At 40.3% G+C, this 18598-nt stretch overlaps 2 protein-coding genes across 6 annotated transcripts in view; both read left to right on the top strand.

The window, feature by feature from the left end:
- The first annotated feature begins 1291 nt into the window (after positions 1–1291).
- Positions 1292–18536, top strand: PIRT (phosphoinositide interacting regulator of transient receptor potential channels). Of its 4 annotated transcripts, XM_025166315.2 has the most exons (3): positions 4903–5021; positions 7924–8015; positions 10821–18536. In XM_025166315.2, exon 3 carries the CDS (start codon positions 10857–10859, stop codon positions 11307–11309), a length of 453 nt encoding a protein of 150 aa, XP_025022083.1. In that variant the 5' UTR covers positions 4903–5021; positions 7924–8015; positions 10821–10856; the 3' UTR covers positions 11310–18536. The 4 variants fall into 4 exon arrangements, with proteins under 4 accessions (XP_087989626.1, XP_025022084.1, XP_087989625.1 ...); XM_088133500.1 differs by lacking the exons at positions 4903–5021; positions 7924–8015 and adding an exon at positions 1292–1423; XM_025166316.2 differs by lacking the exons at positions 4903–5021; positions 7924–8015 and adding an exon at positions 1343–1482.
- Positions 1349–18598, top strand: part of TMEM238L (transmembrane protein 238 like) — a 42263-nt gene continuing 25013 nt past the window's right edge. For both annotated transcript variants that reach the window (XR_015794699.1, XR_015794700.1), the window contains exons 1-2: positions 1349–1482; positions 4788–5021. The gene's annotated coding sequence lies outside the window, so the exon portion shown is untranslated. The remainder of the gene's footprint in view (positions 1483–4787; positions 5022–18598) is intronic.

The following is an 18598-nucleotide window of genomic DNA, read 5'->3' as shown; positions in this document are numbered from 1 at the left end:
ATGCTGAGGGGCGGTGAACTTGTTTTGGGCAGTAGAGGGGCGATGAGCATGTTTTGGCATTCGAACTTAATTTTAAAACTCCCCCAAAAATTTATTAAATTGATTATCCAGTTTACACCATTTGTACCAGCAATAAAACGAACTTACGTGACGGCTGCCCTCGCGCACTTCTAAGAATGGTGAAACGAATTTGTATCCTAGGTAGGATGACCTTGAAGAACTCGACACTATGATTCTTCTCTGATCCCAACCAGCACAGCGCATGCGTCAGCTGTCTTCCCGCGCGATTAATCGCAGTGCGTGCATTGAGCGTCCTTTCAATATGAATGTTTGATTTGACCCGTGTTTCTTGAGTTGCTTTTCGTTCGCTTCATTTTTTTTGCATTAGTCATTTTAATTTTAATAAAAGGAATGCAATTACCTTCCAGGGCAAAAGTATCGAGTTAAATCGAACAAATTTGGTGTGTAAGTCTACTGAAAAAAATTACTTAAAATTTTTGCCTTTTATAATTCAGTAACTCCCCCCCCCCTCCCCAAAGGATGGCGTTGAAACATTTTCCGCTCCTTAGGGGGGCGGCAGCTTCAAAAAGGTTGAGAATCACTGATCTAGTTAATCCAACGTAGGCTTGTGCTCCAATGTGCCTATCCAAGCTTTGGGAAATCTAATTCTGAATTTTTCTCATTAGTTCTGAATCTCTCATTAGTTTAACATTGACCTATTTAATACTCTCATTCAATGAATTTGGATCTGTTTTCTTACAAAAAACGAGTTGGGCAGCCAATACATTTAAATAAATACATAATATAAATAAATAAAAAACTGCAGGACTTAATCCGCGTTGGCAGAATTGTGGGCAGGACGCTTTAAAGGGCTGCAATTTCTCAGGTGCAAAGATCTGGATGATCACTAGATGGCAGAAAAGAGATGCAAACAACTCTACTTTGCCATTTAGTAATTCTCTAGATAGTAGTCCTACCTTGGGGGATCTTTTAGGCTCCTTCTCTGACAGTTCAACTAAAATGAAACTACACTGTTTTCCATCCAGCTGCATATCACATATAAACATAACAGGCGTATAGCCAAATGAAAGTTCATTTCAAATTTGGAGATGCACAGAAAATGTAGGACATCTACAGTGCAAAGGGGGGGAAATTGCTTAATTCACATCCAGCTGTTTGCTTTCACTTTTTCCCCACTAGATGGCAGGAGCACTCCAATGTGTCCACACCCAAGACCACAGTATCTCTAAGCTGAGTTCCTAAGGCTGTGCTTTAAACACTGCACAATGGAGCAGAAGCCTATTACCTTCAAATAGGCTGTTGGCTGTACTGTAGAAGCCACTGGAAATGCATCCCCATGGGGCAGCTTCAAAAGGCATCCAAGACAGCTGAGACACGTGTCTCTCCGAAGCCAGATGCTAAGGTAGAGACCCTTTATATCGCTACCGCAAATGCTGCTGCTGCTGCTTGGACAGCTACCAGGTACAGCTATTTTCAGACATTTATTACATGGTTTGAGGCTGTGGATTCCTGCATTTGAGGTCAGGATAAATCTACAACCCCGATGGTTATGTGCAGTTGCTCCAGGATCAGAGCAGAGCCAATGTGCCGCTAGCTGCAATCTGCTGAGAGTAAAAGGAGGTGGCTATAGCTTCCCTATCTTGCCAATGTGCTTCCCAAGGCCACAATGGTGGCCATTGTGGCGGATGAGATGGTCCTCTTGATGGACCAGCGGGGCTTTTTCACAATGACCACAATATCCAGGCTCTGTTCAGGCACTCGTGTCTGTGCCATAGAATTGGTAGGAAGGAAATGTTCCATCAACAGTTTTACTAGTATCGCTCCCTGGGACTATGGTAAAATTATGAAGTACCATTTTTTTTGTTTATTTGGGAAATCAGTACAGTTTAAATTCTCACTGTTATCACCCCAAAATGAGAAACCTGATGTCCTTATACTGGTGTTCTCTCTTATCAGCTCTTGGCACAATCATATTTTAGGTATGTAGAAGGGAGTTTATTATACTCTCTCCCATTTGGTCAAAGTATCAGTTGTTTATCATAACTAAGACTTTATTTATTATACGAACATGTGCGTTTTTAGAGGCCAAACTCTGTACTTATTTACAGACAAATTAGTTTACTTTTCCCAAAGGCCCACCAATGTTTCTCTTTAATGATTACTAATTGTCTCCTCTTTCCTCCCCTCTTTTTACTCTGCCTTTCTGTTATCGTTTTACCCTCTCTCCAAGTCCTCTTCACTTCCTGCCTGGACTTCCTTATTAGGAACTGTCCAGTTAACCCTTTACTTGGATTTTAATAAAGCAACACTCTACCATTTCATCACAAAGATGATTGCTAGCAGGCCATAATGAAAACAGGGAAGGGGAGAGACAAATAGTATTTTGCCCATTCTAATTCCTAAGAATGTTGCAAGATTATTTTTAATGCCCCCTCAGCTCTATAGACAGATTTCAACTTTCTCAGCTGCTTTGTTAATCAATTATCACGAATGAATGGGATAACTGAGAAGAGTCTCCCAAATTAAATAGTAGGGAAGCGGGTGAATTAGGTGGGGAGGAGGGTGAAGGAGAGTAAGTATCCTGATCCATATTTTCCTTACCTACCCTAATAGCTATTTTTAGTGAAAGCAAAAGACATTGGGAGGTATGTTCATGTATCTGACATCATGCTTAATCTGGTCAGCCTATGAAAGGCAACGGGTTTATATTTCAAGTGAACAGCAAGCTATACAATTGGTTGGACAAAACTGCACATTACTTAAAGGGAATATAATGTTACCTCACTCTTAGTCTTAAAATGAGTGTGATTAACGTAACATGAGGTTATGAAATTGCTGGCCATCAATTTAAGTGGCAAAACTGTAAGGCCACCATTCACAGTACTGGGGGAAATACAGAGGAAGCAAAGTTGCATTAAAACAACTTTATGATGGAAAGTAATTAAGCATATTAACCAACTTCTGGATTCAGATGATAGCTTCTTTTCTCAACTTATAATATTAGTGTATGTGATGGAAGGCATGTACGAGGAGGATACTGGAATGGAAGATCAAGATTATCAGGAGGGAGGGGGAGCAAAGGTTACAGAGCAAGCGCTTCCTCAGCCCACAGCAGGACCGTGAGAATAGGAAGAAGCTGAGACTGGCCCCTCCCTAGAGTCTTGCGGGGTATATCCACTAGTTGCTTTAGCAAAGGTTTAGTCTGGCGAGATTCTGTCTATTAGGTGCAAGCTAATAAAGGAACTAGACTGGACTCCCTTGTTGTTGTTCTTGGGCTGGGCCTGACAGTGTACTTCTCTATTATTTGAAATTTCGGGAAATAAGAGAAACCTGGACAAATCACATACAGGGCCTTTTTCCACTTGCACCTAACCATGACATAACCATGGCCTGGCAACAGCTTTTTTCCTGTGCTATCCTCATGACATTGCATTCGTGTTATTCCCAGCCATGAGCGAGATATCCTTACTTATTAAAAATAGGGCTTTTCCCTCTAGGCCAGCATCATTCAAAGATAGCTGCCAGATGTATAAAAGCTGTTAGGCCTTGTCAGCCAATACCTTGGAGGGAAGTCAAGTAATTGCAGTGACTTGAAACAGAGGCAAGAGAAGGATCAGCGATGAGGAGACCAATTTCATGCTGGTTTTGTTTTCTCCTGACTCAAGGACAAGCAGAGAGGCCTTCAACCAAGCAGTGGGGAGAGCCTCATAGGAAGTGGCTAGCAAACTTCTTATGGCTTGGAACTGGGTGTTTCTCTATGAAATGAGCTATGTCTTAACCATTAGGAAGGATTCTGGAAACATTCAAAACAGACCAGCCATTTTTCTTGAAATGTTTTGAGCCCTGTGGCTCACTGAAATGGAAGAAGCATTGGTTTCTAATCATGTACATTTGTATTTCTCTCCTTGTTATATATCTAGTTTCTAATTCTTCCTGTGAACAGTCAAAACAGCAATCAAGAAAAACAAAGATTAGTCAAATTATAACATCTATATTTCACATTTGTTGAGGTACTCCTAGAAGCTACAAGGCAGCTTTTTATTATTTTTTTAATTAGGGGAATAATTTTTTGGCTATATTCCAAAAATGTTCAGCTTAACCACTCATTAAGGGTCTCAAAATATTGCTAAACTATAGTCTTAGCAAAGACAGCTGTGCAGTGCTTTGAAATAGCACCTGCCTGCAACTTTTTAAAGCAGCGGTATATTTTCCTGAGATCACATGGCAACCACAGAGAACAGCCACATAGTCCTGGGACAGGTGAAACTGCTTTACAGAGTTGTAGCTAAATGGGATGCTGTGAAGCCCCTTTCCCAAATTATTTCTAAGGAGTTGTATAAACACATGCAACTTGAAATACTAGTAAGAGTTATAGTTCAGCAACTTCTTCAGGACCTCATAGTCTCTAATCTTATACTAACTATAATCATGTCTTTGTCTGGTTCTTTGTTGCTGTGGTTGGGTTTTTCTTACTTTAATGCAAGCTGTGTGAAACAGGAATAAGCTCTGGGTTTATTTTACTGCAGACACGCTATGTATTTAGGGATGCAGTAAAAAAAAGGCATGGGTTAGAATACCTTCAAGGAGGGAAGAATATATGCAGTACTAGCATTCAAATGATTCTTTCAGAACCAGCCTTTGTGTTGTTGTCAGTGCTCCTTCCTTTGACCAACTATCCTGGCATCACAATCTGCCTCTGCCTTCCCGATGTACGCAGAATGGTTTGCTTGTTGAACGACAACAATGTGTATTGCCGTTTATCCCAGGCACTGGAGCTTCAGCAAGTGAAGGGTTAAGGCGAGCTTATGGCCACTAAGCAAGTGAGCTCATCTGAGCTGGAAAATGCTCCAAGAATTCTGAGCCACTCAGTGCAGATGATATCAGAAGTGGGGGATATCTGAGGCTGGAAGCAAAGCTACTTAGCAAATTGCAACATCCACCTAGGATACATTCCATGCATATTCGGGACCGCAAGCCAACTGATGGAAGCCACCAGTTCTGTAAGTAGAAATACTTGATATTCTAACTGGGTGGCTGGTAACTCTGTAATAGATAGTAAGGGATCTCTGGGAAACATAGAGCTGTTAACTGAATCAGTATCTCAGAGGAACTGAAAGTCCCAAACACCCAAAGAATGGGTTTTAGCTGATTTGTTTTTCTTCTGCTTGAAGCTATTTAATCAAATTGAAGCTAACATAAATTTGTTTCCTTGCCTGAGCTGAAAAATGCTGGGGATCAGGGTGCAGTAAACAAGCTTTCTACTTCAGTCCCACCCACATTCAGTACAATAGTTAAACTGCAAATACAGTTCAGAAGCTTCAGTGAAAGGCCAAACTTTTGGGTCGTGCTTATACTTGGGTCACCTGGGAGATCAATATTCCAAAATAATAACTGGGAGTGTGAGATGTTTCCCAGAGAAAAGCAGGTGAACTGTCTTCTTGAAAGGAACCCTGGAAGACAAGCTGTTAATTATGCAGTCCAGGGATGGGCAGACTTAGCCTTTGTTGGATCTACTTTCTTGATCTTATTGGAATCCAGAGATCCACCAACTGGAATCTGATGCAAAAGTCTGGACTTAAAATGAAAAGATTCAGAAGCCAAGACTGTGTTTCAAATACTGGAACTTAACACACAGTCTTTCTACACAAAATTCTACTCTGTCACTGTGAGTTTCCTTCATTTCAACAATGTTTCTTTTGCTAGGGGAAGTCATTTCGGTTAAACATTTCGGCATCAGACATTCTCACTAATGTACTACAAATCATTCAGAGATCTATCAGTTGCAATCTATTGTCTGTCCACCTCATGTGTAGTCTGTCATGGTAGCACAGAAGCCTTATTATAGGATATGCAAAGACAACCGGATCAATGAGGACCCACACAACATTCTGCATATCTGAATTGCAAAGGCTGCGGCTGTTGAAATATGCTTACACTCCCCAAAATGGGAACCTTCCAGGTAATGTCTTTGTAAGCTGCCCAGAGTCCCCTATTGTGGGGGAGACGGGCAGTGGAGAAATCCAATAAATAAAAAATAAATAAATAAACCATCAGATAGACTGTTTCTATTGTCTTCAGAGAAGGACTGTGCAGTCAGGCTTATTCCACCTGGTTCCTAGTTCAAACATCACAGTCTCAGATACAGACTAACTAAGTTTCTGCAGTCCATGCTAGAAAATCACTGTCTTTGCACAGAGGTTTGTAGCTTGGGCACTCCCTTTGGGGAGGCCTCTGTATGTTAGCTTCTGGATCATTCAGGCCTTGCTCAAAGATGCGGATAACACTTGATCCTTTTTCCTTCTAGCGTTAGCCAGCAGCCCTGTCCTGTCCTGTCCTTTCTGTAGTTAAACAACATTTTCTTCACAGAGACTAAGATCTTGAGACTATGTGGACCAAGAAAAATGTTTGTACATGTTTGGCCACTTCTATTACTGTATTGTCAAGTTGCCCCACATCCAAACGTATTAGAATTTGCCAGTGCCCTGAGTGTTCTATTTCTCCTGAGGCAACATATAAGGAGAATGTACAGCGGGTACCAGAAGGGTTTGGACTTGGCTTCTGGACTCCCAAAAGATTATGAACAAATTAGCTCTGGTACATTTAGCTAAGCTGCCAGTAGCTTCTCCCTTCCAACAGGAGCAGGCTAGCATTAAAAATGGAAAGTTCAATGGTGAAAATCAAGGGATCACAGCTCCTAAGTTATTGATTGAACCAAACATACTATCAGAAGGATTTTGAGGTGGTCAGACATTCCCATCCTGCAAAGGATTTCTGGGATACCTTTACTCCCTAAATCAAGATTAGAAACCACTTCCCTCACCTAATAGGTGCTAAAGGGAAAGAGAATCCAGTTCATGTGCCGAGCCTCACCTGGTTATTCTGAGGAAACAGAACTTCTTGTGCTTTTCGTTTCAGAGTTTTCAAGCAGGACACTGCTGAAAACCTTGCAAGTATTTGTAGAATATCTATAACGGCACAGACGGTCCTGAATGATAATACATTTCTAAATTCCTAGTATTTTAGTCTTTCATGAGTAATGTTCTTAAATTCACAAATCTACATACGGTATGTTCCCAAAATTTCTCAACCACTGGACAACAATTACGAGAGAACAGATTTCTCAACAAGATGTCTCTAGGCAGCCTTTCTTCCATAAAATTGTCTTGAGCATTAAATCAACTTAAGAGCCAGTAGGTAATATTTTCTAGGATCTATCTTGAAGAGAAGGTAAAACAGATTTGAGATACCATTGAAAGTAGTATCTTTCCTTAACTGGCATACTCCTGCATTCTTCACATCTAACTTCCTTTAATGCAAGGGTGGAAAACCTATATTTTATTTTTTCTTTTGCAGTCCAGAGGAAAATTCCATTCAAATTGAGGGATTTTAGAAATATGCTGACAATCCTAGACTTAAGTAGGGTCCTAACCTGTGAGATGGTTGTTCTACCAATGAGTGCCCCCATATTGATATAATGTTAGTATTGAACGACTCAAAAATATGAGTGATAGCACAAGTATCTGATGGCAGATTACAGAATGACCGGGGAAAGACAAGAAGAATATCTATAGGCTCTCTCCCCACTTGACTTTAATTCTTTCGACTTCTTTAATTTTTTAAAAATAGGAAACTGGCATGCTCCAAAGCAAGCAGCCAATCTCTAATAACATCTTGATTTCTAAAAACACTTCCAGGTCCCATTAGGCACACAGACATGCTCAGGAAAGAGTGTTGGTTGTAATTCACTGCTTTGTTTGGAAGTATGACTATCTGCTTAGAAAAATAACAAGTAAACTCAGACAATCAAGAGCATCTTAGGAAGCTGGGGTGGTGGGGGTGGAGAGGAACAGTCTCATCTGCTTGCCATTTCATAATGAAATATTTTGTGATTTTCCATGCAAGGTCCACGATAACAATGATTTTGTGATCTCCTACGTGATCTCAGAATTCTAGATGTACCCACAAGTCCCTGCTTCTCCTGCAGATAAGCTGAGGTAGCTGACCTTGCTTTGATGGCTGCAGAATGTTATTGTTCTAAAGGGTTGAGGTTAACCTTTTCCTACCAAGCATCCTCCAGATGTATCAGACTACACATTCCATAATGCCAAAGTACCATGGCCACGTTGTGATTTTGTGTATATCTTTATGTGGTATGGGGTAATGTACTGCAGTATAGTATGTGTTAGCTTGGATAAAGAACCCAGGACTTAGTTTTGAGACTCAATGCAGAGTTTTAAAAAATCCCAATTGACTTCAAACAAATCACAGATTTTCCACTCTAATCTGAATCTGGAGTGAGGTTAGTTCAAATGGAGCTTGGTTCATGATCTGACCTTGGGAATATATAAATGGCTGCTATTTTCTTCAAACGGAGATCAAATTTGAAAGGATCCCTTTATGATGGGATCAAGCCTTCCAACTTTATCAAAATCAGTGCAGGCCTTTTTTTCAGCTAAGCTCCATTTTGGGGCAGGGGGTGGATGGGGATATCAGTAACTTGGTTGTTTATGGGTGGAATTCTATGTCATTCGCAGCACTTAGTCTGTGCTGGGATAAATATCCATTTCAATTACAGATCGATATATTGAAGGCTGCTGTACAAGATAGTTGCAAAGAATGAATGTGGTAGAGCTGTTTGTTGGATGGTTTAACACACATATAAATGTATATAGACAAAAACAGAATGTGCAGATGATTTATTTGGGGCAATTAGTAAATAAATTCCATTATGTCCAATACAGTAGGTAAAATATAGACTAAAATTACAAAGGTGATTGACATAAATCAAATGCAATAAGTAGTATATAAGCATCTCCAGGTTCCCACTCCTTTCACCTCAGATGGAGTCAGAACCTTCAGCAGCTTTGACAAATCCTTAACGAATATTATCCTTGATAAATATTATTGGCCCACCAAAACCATCCCAAGCTTGTGTTAAAGATTTTCATTATTTATGTGCCCATTGTGGCATGAGTTCTCATTGCTGTAGCTTGTAAAACCATGCTAATTATATGATGCTTGAGTATGTTCTCCTGGAGAAGGAACAGCAGCTGAACTTTTGGGCATGAGGATCTGGAGGTTCATGGAGCCTGTGAGATTGATAAGTCATCTGTCATTGATTTATTTTTTCCACAGTTGCCATTATGTATTTTATATTATTATTCATTTGGTACGAGATAGGAGTGCCATATACATTGATTAAATAAATATCTGTGATTCAATTAGGTCTTCTGAGAAGAATGAATGAATGAATGAATGAATGAATGAATTCCCTTAAACTGTCTGCTTCATGGACTATCCTTTAGTCCATGCAGCAGACAGTTTTATGCCATCAGGAATATAAGCCCTGTTAGAGGTGAGATACAAATCAACCACCTGAACAGGCACATAATCAGAATAGTACAACATAGATATAAATGTGATATCAGCAAAGTAATCTGAAGACCTATCCATGGATCATGGATAAAACACCAAGGTACCTTCACGTCTCGGTCAGACCTGGTTTGTCCACCTGAAGATTTAGACATAGGCATCCATTCCTAACCACAATGCCAAAATATAAAATTGCACTGTCACAAGCAATAGCCTCACAACATCAGATGCAAATACATAAGGGGCAGTGTTCGTGTAGTGATGTTGTGATGCCCGTTTTGTTATTTACCTCTTGTCCTTTCCTGTGGATGCCCATGTTTCTGGAGACAGCCTTCAACCTTTCACCAATTTTAGAACCATCTCACAGTACAAAGCACACAATGGTTTAATGTCAGTTCTTCTGTTGTTTTTGTATACTGATTTGAACATACCAGCCAGAAAGAAAAACAGAGATTTTAAAGTAGCTTTCACCAATCTGTTACCTTCCAGTTGTTCTGAGAGTTCAGCTCCATATATTCCCAGCCAGAATAACCCATAGCGGAGGGCACCAGACTGGGGAAAGCTGTTTTTAATAAATAAAAAAGCAACCGGTGTAAGCAGTACACTGAGCCTGCTTTTGGTTAATAGATCTCAGCACCTACTGAGGCCTGGAGACTCAATGAGGGAATTGCTGGCTGGTGACTACCAGAGACAGGAATAAGCTTGCTGAGTCTCTCTACAGAAATTTAACTTGGCTTCAGAGCCTGAAATTTCAGGCACATGTGATAACATTAGAGCAACTAAAAGCCCTTCTCCTGGGAAATGAGATAATTCACCATCTTCCTGTTTGAGAATGTTCTTCAATAGATTAAATATTTCTGCTTTTTCTGTGCATTCCACCACCTTGTTATTTGCCATGAGAATTACCAGATGAGATGGGTAAAAAAAGACCATCCCGCACATTTTAAGCGAGCACGTTAAGGAATCTTGATGGAGGACCCCCAACCTTGAAGCCAAGGTGTAGGGTCCTTTTTTTAGGGCCGTGCAATATTCTGGTTCCTTCTGCTGTCCAAAAGGCAATTCTTCCTGAGCCCAACTGTGAGACAGTCACTGAAATATGATGAGTGTGCTTCCACTGCAAGCAGCTTTCTAAAATTATATACCCATCGTACTAAGTTCTCTCAGGCAACCTTGATCGGAGCCCTGAGTTTCAGGGAAAGGCAAGCAAAAGCTCACAAAATACACTTTCAGAAGCTGTAATACTGTTCTGGATTTATGGCCTAGCCTTGGCATGTGGTTGAAACAATGAGTCAGTCATGCCCATAAATAACATCAATAAATTATGGTCCATGGCTTGGGCAGAAGTGGAGAATCTTATCTAGGGCTGCTCAAATTACCTGAATTCCTCTCTCTCTTTTCCTCTTTCTCTCTTCCCCACCCTTCTCCAGAGGTGCTAATGCTGTGAGCCTATAAAACTGGTAGCCATGGAAACCCAAGCCAAAGAAATGGAGGAGGGAGAGAAGTCCCCTGAGTCCAAGGACTTGCTGCCCAGCCAAACAGCCAGTACCTTGTGCATCAGCTCACGGAGTGAGTCCGGCTGGAATGCTCCTCCCCGGAGCAAATGGGACATTTATCACAAACCAGTCATTGTGCTCTCGGTGGGCGGAGCAGTGTTCCTCTTTGGGGTTGCCATTACTAGTCTGACTTGCCTCACCCTGGACAGAAACAACACAACTAACATAAGCAACAACATGGGCAACAAAACCAGCAACATCACCAAGGAGGTGTTTAAGCTATGTGGGCCAGCCTTCCTTTCCCTTGGCCTCATGCTGCTTGTGTGTGGGCTTGTCTGGATCCCCATTATCCGCAAGAAGCTGCGGCAGAAGCAGAAATATCACATCCTCCAGAGCATTAAGTCCTTCTTCCTCAACCGCTGAAGGCAGCTGTTCTTGGGTTTGGCCGCAAGGCTATTTTAGCAGGCTGGAGCCTTCTTGTTACAATGTCCTGCAAGTCAAACCAACTCTGGCCTGAAGGCAAGCTCACTCCTGTGCCCTTCCCTTCCTTTTGTGTGTTTAGGATTAGCCCATTTCTGGGCAGAAGCCACCATGGCTGTCTCTGGGCCCTCCGCAAGTGAATGAACTTTTCTTTTCAACAAGAACAGCAAGTCTTTTTAATGCCAGAGCAGATCCCAGAACAGCTACTTTGGCTAAACGTGATTGTGCATTTAGCGTACTGAATATTGCTCTGAATATTGGTTACACTGTCTGAATCACAGAGCTTCAAAGTGGAGACACCGTCTTATATATTTTCTTAGAAGAAACGGCTTCTTTGGGGGCAAAACTGCTGGCAGAAAATGACGCTCAAATGTTGTCTTGTATGAATGAATATAATAAACATATCATGGAAAGAAGATATTCTTCCATTCCATTGTGGGAGAAAAATTAGGGGTTAGAGACTAATCAAAGACAAATGTTCTTAGAGTGGGAAGTGCTATAGAAAATGGACTTTGAAAGTGGTGGGGATATAAAGCTATATCACTGAACAAGGAGAAGACTGAATCTTCTATGAGGAAACCGGGTCTTACTTACAAAGCTTGTCATGCTCTGTTTGCTAGGCAAAAGTAGCCTTTGTTGCTATTTTTTAAACATGAGGGGGTGTTATTTTTTTTCTTATCAGCATTCTTTTGGATTTGAAAGGGGAAACTAAGAAACTGTAGGGATCAGACTTATCCCCGGCACCATAATGTGTACTTGTGGACAAACTCCAATGAGCAGAAGGAGATCCATGAACAACTAGAAAAAAGTCAATAAATGAACAGAACAAACACTTTTAAAATCGTGAACATGAAATCAATGTTTGAAACATATCCTGAAGGGTTAAGATGTATAGATGTTTAGAATGGCTCTTTGTCCATATATTTTGCCCTTCCTCAGCTGTTCATACTTGTGGTCAGGGAGAAAAAACATCACTGCCAATGACATTTGCTCCAAGAGAAGCATATTTCACTAAAACCAAAACTAAGTAGCTCTTGAAAGCTGCACTACATGCCCAGTTCTGAGATCACGAGTGCATTGAACTTGGCAAGCAGGAAGGGGAGAAAAATGCTGAGGCTCCGGTTTGAAAATGGGAGAGGAAAGTGATCTGCACAGGTGTCACACCAAAATGATCTCGGAGACTACTTCAAAGACCATTGGATTGTGGGTCTGTAGCTGTTACGCTGAAGCATGATGAGGGTATTAGGGTGAAATTAATCAGAGATGCAACCCAGAGGCTTTGCATGTGCCTCCTCATAGAGATTAATTTTTACAGCAATTTCCAGAGGTGGCCTTTTAGGTGGTGGTTTATCTCCCAGACAATACCAAAGTGCCTCCTTCCAGAGCTTTGTGGGCTCCTTCCCCTCTCAACCATTCCCATTTGCTTTAGGAGAATCAGACTAAAGGCTGACCAGCATTTCCTATTTGCCCCAGTGCAAGAATGGAATAGGAGGGCAAGAAGAGATGAAACCATCCTCAGTCCACCCCTAGCCTCCTGGGAAGGCGTTTCCTTGTTCTGCATGAGAAGTAGTGTTTTCCCCCTCCACTGGCAGATGCAGGGCAGTCTAGTACACAAGTGTGTTCTGTCTAATACAAGTGTGTTCTGTCTGACACAAACGCCTGGGTTCCAGTTGGCCTGCTCAGGCGGATATAGCCCTCCAGTCCTCTCTCTCGGCTTTGTCAGCCATTTTGTGCTGGGCTACCTCCAATTAAAGGCTAGACCTTTCCTTATCAATTAAAGTTCATTTGTGGAATGATGAAATGCTGGCCATTTCTTTGTTTTTTAACAGGCTTAGTGGCAGAAATGCCATTTTTTTTGTTTCTGTTTTTGTTTTCCTTTCAATGGGGGTGGAGGGGGAGTTGGCAAGAGATCTGCAAAGTTTCCCTTTCTAGCCCAAGTATTCGGAAGAACTATAAAACTGTTAACACTTCCCCGCACCCACACCCACCAGCCCTCAAAAGACATGCGCAGAAGAAAGGCAATTGGTGTTTGCTTTTCTAGTGTGTGGGGGGGGGGGAGCAGGGGAATCCACCAGTTTGGATATATGGTAACCAGGATCTGAACAGAACACTAGGCCATCACTCTGGCCAAGGACGAAGAAAGAATTGAAATCTGCAAAGAGATTTCTTAAGTAGTTTCATCTCTAGCTGTGGTTTATGGCTGGGAGACAAGTCACTGAAGGCTGCAGTGCAGAAAAGCGCAAAAAAAGAGTTTTTATTTTGAAGGCCCCCCTGACAGCTTGTTTGAACAATCATCCTGCATTTCCAGTCCATTTTATAAGAAATCCTATTCTCTTAAACTTTACTTCTCTTTCCCCTTCCCACCAGCATCTAGTACTCACTATGGCCTCAACTGTTCTGTTCTGAGTTTCTCAAAATCGAGAGACGATATACTTTCCTATAGCTGATGCCTTACTTCAACACTTTGGGATAGAACAGAGAAGTTTCTTACATGTGATGCACTGTTCACACTTCCCATTACTACTGTTTGTGCCCCTTCTTCTTGTGCAAAATGTAGTCAACTTTGCTGAGAATGGCATTTCCCTCTTGGTAAATAGTACAATTTTCAGCTGTTGTGTATAAGCAAATGGCTTTGAAATCCCAAGTTAAGATTTTGTGCTGTTTCTGGCTTCACAATGGTAACAAAATGGTTGCAAGACAGCTCTGGGGCCAAAAGGAGAGTTTAGAAAGAAGTCATAGGAGTTGTAAAGTTTGTGTTGGAATTTAAGGGTGTGGTAATCACTAGTAAAAGAAAATGTAAATAAAAAATTCACAAAATGACACTGGAGGCAGATTTGTGTTTTGGGTCATAATGGCCAAGCTTATAATTAATTGACATTTGGAATACACAAAAAATCATATATAATGATGCACGTGCTACCTGGAGGGGGGAAAAAAATCAAATTTCCCAGAGTTGAAAAGTTATAACATCTCTGTAACATACTGTAGGCCAGCCTAAAAAAAAAATGTTGAGAGAGGGAAGGCACATATTGTCATTATTTCCTGAGGACAGAAAGCCAAAAATGGGGATTTTCTATGCCGGTTAGAGAAAACTGGATGATGTGATCTCTTGATTCCATGGGGTAAATGCACACTGTTGCAGCCTCAGTGACTGTACAGTTTGTATGACAGTTTACTTCAGAGCCAAAACTGCTATCAGAAACAGCCATTAAGTCCTTCCTTCAAAGCCATATTTACAATGAAACCCTAGGAAGTCCAATCAGAGATAAATGTCGGTTCAATTTATTCCATCCCAAAGTGGAAGCTTTACTTGCATATAGCCTTCAAGGGCCTGGAGGGGGAAAAGGCAGGAGCGGGCCCTTTGAATCACAAGATTCCCTAACACCAGTAAAGGGTCTTGTCTATAACTGTCCAGTATTTTTCTTATGATACTGTAGAGCTGGCCCCTGCTGGCACAGTCGCCTCTCATCTCAGTTTATCTCCTGTAGAGTAAGAAAAGTGGAGACTATACAATATACACTCTGCCACTGTCTTGGAGAACATGGCAGGGCTTGGCAATCAGCCAGCCAGTTTCCAATCAGGAGGAGGGCAGCAGTTGAAATTGGAGCATTTTAAGTATTTTCTGACACTTCCCGTACGGGAACAGCTACCCTTCTCCTGGGAATTGGTGCTTTCAAACTGCTGTACCGTTCCAGCCCACACAGTGTACTGTTCAATCAGGCTAGGAAACCTCTCCCTTTCTGGAGTTTTCAGAAGGAGCCAAGATATATTTTCCCTTTACAGAGCTGATAGTTTTTGTAAGAAATGCAGAAAAATTATTTTAGAGAAGTCTGTGGAACGTAGGGACCCGGAACATAGCCCTGCAACATATGTATTTGCCTGACAAGAAGAAGAAAACCTGAATAAATCTACATGCAGATGTTGTTGGAAGTATCTAACCATGACACTTGCAGGAATGGAATGCCAGCTACTTCTCTGATATATATGCTCTACAGCATATCTTTGGTTTAATAGAATTAGCTTTGGCACAAATATAGCTCTCGTGGCTCTACAGTGGATCCTTAGTTTCTCCCCTAAACAGCAAGTGCTCCCCCCTTCTAGGTTCCATGGTAGGCATAATGGGTGGAGATGATGTGTGTTGTAGTCCAACATAGCTAGAGAGTGCCATTTGAAGGCAGATGCTTCAAATAACAATGGCATCTGTTGTCATTTCAAGCCAGGTTAACCTGGGTTCCATTTGGACAGCTGCAGGTAGCATTCAGCATGAGACTCTGATCTCTAGCCTGGTCTCTTCATCTTTTCCATTCCTTCCAAATGGATACATAAAAGCCTGAAACAAGCTCTCTTGTCACTGCCCTAAAGCATATTTTATTTGGGTCTCTTGCTGCAAATGCTGATCTTATAGCTGTGGCAGCTGATCGTTAAATGTAATGAACCTTGTCCTCTCAGTATCGATATGGGAAAGGCTTTTAGGTTTTCCTCCATCCCAGCCTTCAGACACAACTCAGGCATCCTGGAGTCTGATTCCCTTAATAGATCCAAGCCTTACAAGGCAAGGACATCAGAGGCTCAGCTTTTACTCATGCCACAGCAGCTATCTCTGGGCCTCTGACCTGGTGACCTCCATGCTGCCCTTGTCAGATTTTATATTCTTCTCAGGAGATATTAGTATTACATCTCCCATTTCTGAAGGGTAGTATTAAGCCTTGAAGAGTGGCCTTCCCCCCATATGCATCTACTTCTCTTATGATTTGTTGGGTTCAAGGTCTGCATGCAATTTATATTCCAGCCTTGAGGGAAGCCAGAGTTTGGTGGGAGAGTCCATGCTTTTCAGGGGACTGGGAGACACTCCTGCCTGAGGATGCTTCTGCCTGGAGAGCAACTGCCTGTCTGTATATGATTCACTAACTTACTCAGACTGATGGTTGGACTCACCTTCAGGCAGTTCTTTTTTCACCTGAAGAAAGTGATGCAACTCCCATTCATGGTAGGCCCCATCACAACTCAGTCTCTCCTTCCATCTTTCTATCAGCAGTTTTTCTTTCTTTCTTTCTTTCTTTCTTTCTTTCTTTCTTTCTTTCTTTCTTTCTTTCTTTCTTTCTCTCTCTCTCTCTTTCTCTCTCTTTCTCTCTCTCTCTTCCTTCCTTCCTTCCTTCCTTCCTTCCTTCCTTCCTTCCTTCCTTCCTTCCTTCCTTCCACAATTTCTGTATACCATCTTCTGTATACCATCCAACAAGGGATATAGTGGAATTTGCACATCTAATAGGGTGCTGTGCATGTACTCCAACAGATGTCTGCAATCTGAATGGATGGTTCCCAGGGTTGGATTGAAGTCATGCATGTAGAATTCAATGGATTGTTATTACTGTGGATTCAGATTTAGTGTGCATTTGTAGTTTTATACACATTTAATTGGGAGTATATCAGTTATTCTATATTGAATACAGTCCCACTTGTTACAACCAAGAAAATATAGAGATATAGATATATTCACAAGTTTCCTAGACATCAAGCAAAATAAATTAAAAACTGAATCTTGCATTGGATGGGGATCAACTATGAATTCCAGCTTTGGCTAGACTGGGAATTTAAAAAAAAAATCTCAGCAGAAGATAGTGGCAAACCACTTCCTTAACACTGCCAAGAAAACTGCATGAATGCAGGAGTCAAACTAGACTTGAAGGCATTTTTAACCTTAATGCAACAGTAAATCATAAAAATTGAACTCACTATAAAGGTCAATTACAGAAATACCAAGATAATAAATAGTATACCAGTTGTATTACCTAAAACCACCATCAATGTCAAAGCAATTAATATAATAAGAACTGAAAAGGTCTGGAACAATGAAGAATAAAGTCTTAACCTGATGCCAAAAGGACAGCAATATGGAAGCCATTTCATCTTTTCCAGGCAAAGTACTCTACCAAGAGGGGAGAAGACTTCCACATTAATTCAGTCTTCATCAACTTCATGAACATCTGATATCTTCTTAGACAACCTTTGATGCTTCTATCTGGGAGATGCATGACTAGTTGCATACAACAATTTACCAGATGCTAGCATTTCCAAATTTCCAACAGATATTAATCTTCAGGATTTGTGAATGAGAAATTGGAATTCTTGGATATTCTCAAAATCATAATTTACAGAGTTGCGTGTTTTTCATAACATTTATTTACATGCTTTTAAATAATAATGAGTGGTCATAAAAATAAACAGTGAACATTTTTCTGTGATAGGGTTATACTAAAAGTTTCTAATTTTTTTGTAAAAAAAACCCAATATCATAATAAATGCATGGTTTATTATGATGATGATTAATAATTAATAAAAATATATGTTATATTTCTATAACATGTAAAAATGATCTGAACCTGATATAGACATTTGATAACAAAAACATTAAAAGAAAGGAACGTTGACACAAATACCAAACAAAAATCATTTTGAAAATTGAAAATACCATAAATATTCACTCTTTAAAAGTTATTTTTAATTAATTGCCCTATCTGATAGTCTTGATCTTCATTTTTTGACAAATAGTCTAGAAGCAGAGACATTTCTTTCATTTTGCATTAATGTCAGTGAGATTGTTAAGAGTGCATCCAACAGCATCTTCAAGTTGGGCACTGGGTTGCTTCATATAAGCTTATTTTCTTTTTTAGTGATGAAAATATTTTGTCTGCTTGCTCTGATTTTGGCTTTGTCATTGAAATTGATATTGCTTTTGCTAATTCAGATTTTAGACCAGTTTCTAACTTCATGTATTCCACAACAACATTCATATCTTCTCTCCACATTTCTTCATTAAAGAACATTTTCCTTTAAAAAAGCTTTCCATTAATGATTTTGCTAATCGAGCTATTTCTTTCTTGTTTGCTAAAGCAAAAACATTGTCCTTTTCCATCTCATATAAACAATATTCCTTAAATATTTAATGAGAGATACTATATCAGAGTCGGACACGACTTAATGACTGAACAACTACTATATCTTTATTTCTGCATTTAAGCAATTCATTTCTAATTTATTTTGAAAACATATTACTCAAAGCAGAATTCTGTTTTCCAAATTACTGAAAAGAAACTTAAAAATCTCTTCGTTTGTTAGAATATTTGCATCATGTTTACTTAATCCTTCAGCTACTAATTGAACAGGTTTTAAACTATTTAACACAATTGACCAAGCTTTGCTATTATAAAGCAATTTTTATCAAATTTAGGATCTTT

This window comes from Python bivittatus, unplaced genomic scaffold (assembly GCF_059951505.1).
Source record: "Python bivittatus isolate LINGU-HERP-01145 unplaced genomic scaffold, Pbiv_v1 ctg000080_np1212, whole genome shotgun sequence".
Lineage (NCBI taxonomy): Eukaryota > Metazoa > Chordata > Lepidosauria > Squamata > Pythonidae > Python > Python bivittatus.
This window is presented reverse-complemented; position numbering and strand designations above follow the sequence as displayed.